This window comes from Nicotiana tabacum, chromosome 14 (genome assembly GCF_000715075.1).
Source record: "Nicotiana tabacum cultivar K326 chromosome 14, ASM71507v2, whole genome shotgun sequence".
NCBI classification, from domain to species: domain Eukaryota; kingdom Viridiplantae; phylum Streptophyta; class Magnoliopsida; order Solanales; family Solanaceae; genus Nicotiana; species Nicotiana tabacum.
In genome coordinates, this window is record NC_134093.1 from 83660239 (window position 1) to 83669651 (window position 9413).

The following is a 9413-nucleotide window of genomic DNA, read 5'->3' on the forward strand; positions in this document are numbered from 1 at the left end:
TCTCATGCGATCATTAAATATGAACATATTTTACCCTATATAGATAGTCCCCATGCTTTCCGGTGGCATAACTTTGTGTCACCGAAAAGTTGGTATAAATACCTTTTTTGGCGGGTAATTCTTTGACCCCCTCAGAAAAGTTTCTCACGGTTGATTAGACGCCCGTCTCTCCGCATTTAATGCCCCGAACATGCGTCATCCCACGATTTAGCCTCACTTTTTCCGATTTTTGAGGTAATTATGACCATGATTTTAGCTGCCTATACCTTTACTCATACGCATCAAACCTCTTCATTTACAATTCATAATTCTTTACACTTTCTCAAACTCTTTTTACTCAACTCGTACTTTGTCTTCAACCTTTCTTTAATCTTCTTCTTGAGAGAAAACGTTCCCCCTTTTCTGATTAAAAATGGTCACTTTTTCCATTAACCCTATTTATTCAAAGAACAAAGGTATAGCTGATGATGCTGCTCCACCTACGGTGAGCTCCATCATCCCAAAGAGTCTTGTCACCGTCAAAGACTTTGAAGAGAAGTATCCTTCCGCTCACCCTCGTACGTAGGCAGTTAGCGCATATCCTTCTTCCATCTATCCTTCCAGTATTCCTGCTGTGAAGAAAGACTGCCACTGTCAATATTTAGACATTATCACTCCCGACCCGGCAGATCGAATAACCTTACCCAGGAAGGGTTTTACGTATTTTTACACGTATCCTTTCACTTTGGGACCATTCTCTTTGAGTGGAGAGTTTGACTCCATCATCATGGAGTTCTGCATCCGCTACTAGGTATGCTCGGCACAGGTAAGTCCTTCTGTGTGGAGGACAATCACTTGTCTTCGGCGCCTGTGCTATGAGACGGGAGAAGAGCTAACCCTAGCTCGATTGATGAACCTCTATTCCCCAAAAATCTTCCGCGCAGCAAGCGCGGCCACCATGCTCTGCTATCCAGTATGGATGATGAAAACGACCGTGGGTGGATGGAAAGGATCGCTTCAGTCGCCCCCAGTAATATCATTCCGGCTACGACTTCATCCTTTCCGAAATTATGGAACTGCACTTGTAAGTTCACCATTTGTCTTTTCTTCCGTTAAAGATCATTCCATATCGTTATTGACCCTTCTTCTTTCGCTTATTTCAGGGACTCAGTGGGTTCCACCTAGGGTTGAAGACTTGGACCAGTGGGTCCAAAATATTTTGGACATTACTACGGCGAGACCCATACGTGGAAAGAACTGGCCCTTAAATATGGGTGGAAGGCCAAAAATCATGGTAAGTCAAACTCATCTTGTTTTTACCTTTTCGTATAAGGAAGTTGTCAATTCTTGACAGGTAACTAATGGAATAGTCGAGGTGCACACAAAACGATTCAGATACCGTAATTATAAAATAAATAAGTAAATGAAGTCATCATGTATCTGGCTAATGCACTTAATATCAATTCCTGAGTAGATTAAACTATTAAAGTTTTCCTTAACTGAGGCTTCAGATGTTGCATCTATTTATCCGTAAAATGGTACAGTTGAATTTGTACGTGGTTTATAGACAAGTGAATTAATTTGATCCAAAAAATAATAGATGAATTAGACAAAAATATAAGACTTAGCCTTAAAACTGAAATAGACGACAGATATCTTGATTTCGGGCGCAGAGCTATCGGGAGCAATAAGAACAATACAAATAAGCAAGAAAGTAAAATGTTATTGAGCTTTTGATAGAATATGGTGTATGCTTGTCAGAAAATTTGTGTCTATTACAATGATAATATGGCTCACTATTTATAGCTGCACTTAGGGAACAAGGTCCTAGGATCAAGCTCCTCTTTAATGACAATTATGAGGGCCATTGAAGGATGTGTAACGGTGGGCAGTGAATGTCATATTCTCTGTAACAGATCATGCACTTAATGTTGTAGAATATTTTTCACTGAATACTACCGGACGCAGGCATTAATTTTGTTGTTATGAGTATCATTCTCTCCGATGGCAAGCGAGATCATTGCCTTCAGGTTTAGCTATCTTCTGCATTCGGTTCCACGTGTCGCTTTCTCGTGCGATCATTAAATATGAACATATTTTAACGATACAGCATCCACATTACATTCTGGCTTATCAATTATCCCCATAATCTGCTGCCAGCCTCGTACATTATCTCACTGAAAATATGTATTCAGCTGAACGAAATCTATGACAGATAAATGGGGCAACCTAAACTGCTGCCCAGTTGCATCTGTGTGGATTTTAGAATCCACCGCTTAGATGTATAAACCAAGACATAATGGACAAAAGATAAAGAGAAAGCAGCAAAGAGTTCTTATACAGTAATGCGCCTCTGAGCTTGGAGAGTTACAGTGGTGTGTTAAAGCAGCCAATTCACGATACAGACTAAATAGGCTCAGCAATGTGTTTTACAACAAACAGAACTTATAATGAGAGAACTTAAGATATTCAAGTAATCAAAGTTGTAGTGTTGCCGCTGAAGAGGATTGATCCCCTCTATATAGTGGATTGACGTGTCCAACAGCCCGACTAAGATGGAAGGGGTGCGAGGAGTTGAGTGCAGGCACGTCCTTGGAAGTCTGGGGAGTCTGTATGGATATCTCACACCATGAACGTTGCGAGTTGATCTGGTCTATCTTAACGGGGTCAGAAAGCGTACCAAAGGCCTGGTGCATTTGTGATGGAATATCATGTCAACCAATATGGCTTGCTCGAACTGAACTTGGTTCCGGACACTGCTCGGCTCGGCCCATGTTAGGTTTTGGCCACTACAATCTGCAAACAAATAGTCATCCTAGAAAAAGAATTTCCTCCCTTACAAAGTTGTACAATTTTCTCACAGCTGAAACTCCTTAGCTGAGATCAGTAGAATGTGACTAATGAAGATCACTGCAACTTATGGTAGTTAAGAGTGTTAGACCAATATTTCACCAGAAAGCATGCATATTCACCAAACACTTCCTAAGAGGGCAAACTGTTAAATTTCTAAGAAGATCAACCGATTAATGCTTACGATATTAAGGATCTTCAGGCACCACAATATTATCTGTAAAGCTTCTTAGTGAATACTATATCATTTCATTATATTGACCTAACTTCCAACTTTCCTCAATTCAGCTGAGAAGCGTCGTTGATGAAGTGAAGATGGTTTAGTCAATATTCTTATCAATGTACATAGGAGAGGAAAATCATATATCAACAACAGTGAGGCCAACATGTGAAACATGAACACCAACTTTTCTCTGCTGCTTTAAGCTGTGATTCTGATTGCTTGTGTTGCGGCTGCTTTTCTGGTTGGAACTCTGGTTGAGATTGAGGTTTCTCTACTTTCTCAGCGGCACCTTTCAGCGAGTTGCTTTTCGCACCATCATTTACTAGTCTGGATTGAACAAAAAATTAATCAGATACAGTTCAAATGTATTTCATGCATGGTAATGACTCCTCGCAAACCATATATCACAAAAGATAACTACATCATCTCAAATACGAAACCTTAACATAGATAGATAAAGAGAGAGGGAATGATAAACATGGGAAAAAAGCGGTTATTCTCGATTAGCAGTGCAATAACATGATCAAGTCCAGATCCAAAAACGAATAGAAGGTTTAATCCATTTCTCCAAAGGTTTTAAAACTGTCCTTCAAAAGAAGTTTGGCGCTAATATAAAAGTTTCTCTAATTATTAAAGAACATTAGGAAGATCACTACATCAAAAATCCCCAAGGCATAAACAAAATGCTGAATCCAATCTGTCAGATGAAACACTTTTAAAACATCAAAAGGCGACCCCTCTCTTTACAAAAGGCAAACTTTTATATCTGATCAAATAATTGGGAGCAGAAAAACAACAATATTAGTCACATACTAAATACAACAATGCAATGCTTATTTCATAAGCTAAAAGGTTTTGTCTGAAATTCTGCTTCTTTGGTCCAGACTCATAAATGTTATGTTTGCAAAGCTAGGAAAGATAATAATTACTTTTTTCTGATAGATAAATTCAGAATACAGGTAACGCCCTCGAAGGATAGTGACATCAATACATAGAATAGCATACCCTATGTATGAATCATGAAGTTTAAAAGTATGCTTTTAGACTGGCAGGAAAATCTTTGTGTTTGTCTTTAAAAAGGAATACACAAAATATATAAATGGATAATGTTAGACAGCAATTTGATAACATGATGTCTCGTACAAATATGAGCACAAAACAAATATATAGTGCATGGTGCAACCTTGATGAGAGGAAAATTAATGCTATAGAGCATAAAATTCAACAAGAGAATGAGATTATGAATTAGAAAAAATAAAACAGCAGAAAGTTCTATGTTTCTAGATGTCAATTACAACGTCTCTTTTACACAAAAAAGCAGTATGATGCTTTTACCTTTTATCCCAGCTGTTATTTTGACGAAAAAGGTGATGATTGTCATAATTGCCAAGTATCCTTATACTTTTGTAGGATATAAAATGTTCATGTTCTTTATGTGTTAAGAAAAAAGAAATTTTTTGTTTATGTTCCAATATTTATATGTAAAACACTGAAAGGAGAGCTTACACTGGGAAAGCAAAGGAACTACTGCTGTTTCCACTCGCCTCGGAGTGGCAAGGTGAAGAAGTACGAGCAGGTGAAGAAATACGAGTAGCCTCAGTTGGTGGAACAGCTCTGTCATCAGTCCTGTTGGAGGTGGTAGCAGCAGGCTCTTCAATGACACTACTTGTCTTTCCTTTGATATTATTATTCACAGGTTTTTCCTCTGAGACCATTTTGGGGGTCTCGACATTCTTCTCTTGTATACCAGGACCTTCCGACGCTCTTGCACTTTTTTCATCCCTATCTCTGCTTACATCGATAAGAGGGGGAAGGGGGGAAGATAAGTTCTTACTGTCATTGGATTTAACTTCGGATGCATAATATGGAGAATTTTTCCATTCCTCAGGCTTGTTGAGTTCTTGAGATTTGGATAGCAAGTGAGAGTAATCTGTGGAGAAGCTGTTGGTTCCCATTTGAATACTAAACAATGACTCATTTGATGCAGTGCTCCATTCCGGGGTGGTAGGCTTGCTCGAAAAAATGGATTTAGGAATACGATTAGGATCATAACCTGGAGGATGATCCATAGTACTATGTGATGGAGGGGATTTCATTGGCTCAAGATTCTGAGGAAAAGCATCGGGGAATAATGGATTTCCTGTTTCAGCACGCGGAGAATTACTCATCATACTCCACTGTGGCGTCTGAGAAGAAACATCAGGAAACCATGAGGCTGCTGGACTAGGAGATAGGGAAGCATCTGGTTCGGACTTTGTATATAAATCTCCAAGAGACTCCTTTGGATGAGTACTTAGTTCTAGTGACGAATCAGATGATGAAGAAGCTGATAAGTGAGAATCAGGATGTTGCATTACAGGTTTATTGCTAGCATTCGCTTTCTCCATATTTTATTTTCCCTCTGATTAAACACAATTCTTCAATGCTATCGGCAACTCAAGCAAATCTTTCTCCTGCAGAACAAGGACGAATCAGCAAAGCATCTACTACTTGCTAGAAAAGTTGATAAAGATAGGGGGAAAATATATATAGCCTAACATAGCTTGAGGCGTGTAGAACACTTCCTCGAAAGATTGATTGCCCCAGTTTATGGATAGCAGACAACGATCTCTGGGAATACAATGTCTCTCGTCTGGAAGTACAAAACAACGTTCTTATTTATAGAACATAATTTCAAAAGGTTGAAACCTTTTCAGAACAGACGTCTTTTTATTATTATAAACTACAAAGGGCCAAATATATACCTCTACTTTTCAAAATGGTCTAAAAATACTCCTCGTTATACTATTGAGTTATTTATACCCTGCAGTCATATTTTGGGTTCAAATATAACCCTCATTTAAACGGAGGGACACGTGTCATCGTCATGTTGGTCAATTCTAAATATCTTCTAATTAATTAAAAAGACCCATTAATCATACCCGAAAAGCAATTTTTTTTTGTAAAAACTAGAAAAAACTAAAATTATTTTTACTAAAAACTGAAAAAACCGAAAATATTTTTTTTCAGCTTTTACAAAAAAACTGCTTTAGAAAAAATTGCAAAATATTTTCTAAAACAATGTTTTTGAAAAACCTGAAAAAAGAAAGCTGAAAATCAATTTTCTAAAGCAATTTTTTTTGTAAAAATTGAATTTTTTTTTACTAAAAACTGAAAAAAACGAGAATATCTTCTTCTTTTTTTTCCCAGTTTTTACAAAATAACTGCTTTAAAAAAGCTAAAAAATATTTTCTAAAATAATATTTTTGTAAAAACTGAAAAAAAAAACTAAAAAGCAAATTTCTAAAGCAGTGTTTTTGTAAAAACTGAAAAAACAATTTTTTTTTTCCAGTTTTTAGTTAAAAATATTTCAGTTTTTTTCAGTTTTTAATTGCTTTAGAAAATTATTTTTCAGTTTTTACAAAAATATTGTTTTAGAAAATATTTTTCAGTTTTTTTAAAGCAGTTTTTTTGTAAAAACTGGAAAAACAAATATTTTCGCTTTTTTCAGTTTTTAGTAAAAATGTTTTTTCAGTTTTTTCCAGTTTTTACAAAAAAAAAAATTATTTTTCAGCTATGGATAATGAGTCTTTTTAATTAACGGACGATGACACGTGTCTCTCCGTTTAAATGAGGGGTATATTTGAACCTAAAGTATGACTGCAGGGGTATAAATAACCCAATAGTATAACGAGAGGTATTCTTAAACCATTTTCGAAAGTAGAGAGGTATATTTGGCCTTTTGCCATATAAACTATCCAACACTACTTAAGTTATCAGATCATAGTAAGATGGATATGTTAAAAATACAGACAGAATTTCAGATATTATGAGCTCAGAAATACTCTTCCAGGAAAGAAGTTTGGAGTTAAGTAAGAATCAGGCATTATTCTTCAAAACCAACTACTAACTACATTTTGCCAGTTCTCTTAGCCGGGGGCGTTTATCTTAGGCCCCGACTAAGATATCTAACTATGTGTAAAATTAAGACTATAAACCAATATTGTCGAGTTTAGGATGAATAACCACCATAGGTTTAATGCCCACCAAGGCTTCAAATCCATCTAGAGCTATTTTCCCAGTTTCATCATTTTTCTTTTTTGATAACTATAGCATTTCTGGTACCCACCAAGGATTCAATAGATGGGAAGAAATCACTCGTCTCTATTGAAATTTGAACATGATCTCTCATGACCTTCATCCAATTCATTGACTGCTAGGTCACACCTTTCATACTATGCCACATGACATCACCAATTTGTTTCACCAAAATGGGAATTAGAAGGTGACTTCCAGGATTCTGGGGCAGATTGAAAAAAAAAAACAATTAAAAAAAGGTTTAAATTTTCATGGTTCTCCGTTGTTCTTTCTAGATTCATAGAGCAACAATAAATCAATCAATCAGTCTTCTACGCATCAATGTCAAACTAGTTGTGATCGGCTATATGAATCATCAATCTCCTTTCTTTCACCATATAACTCTAGCAACAAATTATTTTCAAACTCTGAATCTGCTAACCAAATGAACGTTAATAATCATAAATCTTTGAAAGTTATTATATCTAATATAAACCATCGATCATTATGTAAGCGATTAGAGCAATGTACAATCTTTGCGCGTAAGCTGGCCCGAACACAATTATAATAACAAAAAGAGGTATAATTCTTCTTGTTCATTAGGCTCATATATAAAACAAATAATACTCACCTCCAAATCAAATGTGCGTAATATCATCCAATGCAATTTCACAGGCTCTGAATTTGGGCAAAATTCGTATTCAAATAGGCTTTACAAGAAAAATACGATTGCTCTAATTTTGAAATAAAAAGTGCCAAGAAAGCAATTGAAAGTATCTAAAATCTTTTAAGAAATTCATAGCACCTTCATTGGAATCTTAATAACTAGCTATTTCATGTTTGCAAGTAAATTACCAACATAGAAGTGGCATTTCTGCAAACAAAAAGCTAGAGATTGACAATCAAGAAATATTTAAATATGAAAGAAAAGTTTTATAATTTTAACAAAAGGATTAACAGAAATCAAAATGCAAAAACAAAAAAATTGGATTTAGGGTCGATAGGAAAAGAATTTTTTAGGGATTTCATTTTTTGGGTTAAATTTGCATAAAAAAGGAAGGGCTAAGCTGCTATTTCGGTAATGTATGCTTTTATAAGTTATACCTAACCGTTGGCGCCATCGCTAGTTTTACTGTTAACATGCCACAGCTGATCCTAACGAGAGAAAATAAGTTGGGCGTCGTTTGATTCCCGTATTAATTATACAGAAATTATAATGTAGGAAATATTTATGAGGTCATATAATAATGTGACAATTTTTATTTGTTGAGTGAAAATATGAGAATGCTTACTTTAATAGCTTTTTTTGTGTTTAGTAATTATTTTATTCACGTATTGCCAATAAATATATTTTTATTTTTCATTCTATCTCACATAAAATAATATATGTATTCATGCATAACTCTATATCAACCAAATAATGCTAAGAAATAAATTTGGATAGTAGCTGCCAGCTGGTGGTGGTCATGATAAGCTAATAAGTACTGTTTTGCTCACTCCACCTCCACGGAATAGTTCGATTTTTCCTCCACAACGTCCTTAGGGTGATATTGTTTCTTTTTCTTTTGCCGCATTTCACTCAAATGGTTGAAGAAATATAATGCATAGATAAATATCGTCCAAAATAGGTCATGAAAAGGATCTCGAAGACCTACCAAAGTAGGAAAGCCAGGATCTTTGAAAAGCTAGATTCCTATTCAAAGAGTGCATAACTGCATGCATGAGCTAACAACAACCCATCAATTGGAGGTTCAAAACGGTGGTGGTTGTGAGTGTTGAATAGCAGTGACGTTGGATGATGTGTTGTGATTGTATGTGTAGCTAATGGTGACAGTGGTTGAATGGTTAAAAGTAGTGATTGATGATGATAGTGTGACGATCCAGTATGTCATTTTGAGTACTAACCTTTATTTTCGTGTTTCGAGATCTCTATTAGCTTCATTTGACATTTCTTGATTTGCGTGCGTGGTCCGTGTCATTTTTCGGAAAGTTGTTACGAAAAAATTTGAAGAAAAAATAATTTTAGGCGTAAAATGGGACTTGAATTGACCACAGTCAATATTTTTAGTAAACAACCTCGGATCAGTATTTTGATGATTCCGGTAGGTTCGTATGATTTTTTGGGCTTGTATGCACGTTTGGTTGGGGACCGGGGTGACCCGCGTATTTCGATGCGTTATGTAAAAAATTGTGAAAATGAGTTTTCAAGTTGAAAATTAAGAGTTTTGATGATCGATTCTTATTATTTGATGTTATTTTGATGATTTGAGGTAGCGAGCAAATTTGTAGAATGATAATACACTTG

General features: G+C 35.7%; 1 protein-coding gene across 1 annotated transcript; it reads right to left on the minus strand.

Annotated features, from left to right (window-relative positions):
- Positions 1-2281: 2281 nt before the first annotated feature.
- LOC107798079 (uncharacterized) lies at positions 2282-8065 on the minus strand. The gene is made up of 4 exons (XM_075230380.1): positions 7740-8065; positions 4559-5505; positions 2660-3379; positions 2282-2588 (listed from the first exon to the last, which is right to left on the minus strand). The coding sequence occupies exons 2-3, from the start codon at positions 5437-5439 to the stop codon at positions 3196-3198; spliced, it is 1065 nt and encodes a 354-aa protein (XP_075086481.1). The 5' UTR covers positions 5440-5505; positions 7740-8065; the 3' UTR covers positions 2282-2588; positions 2660-3195.
- Positions 8066-9413: the final 1348 nt, after the last annotated feature.

Coding starts and splice junctions, on each gene's coding strand:
- LOC107798079 (XM_075230380.1), bottom strand. CDS start 5,439: ATGGAGAAAGCGAATGCTAGCAATAAACCTGTAATGCAACATCCTGAT. Junction 3,380..4,558: donor AGTTCCTTTGCTTTCCCAGT/GTAAGCTCTCCT, acceptor TGTTCAATCCAG/ACTAGTAAATGATGGTGCGA.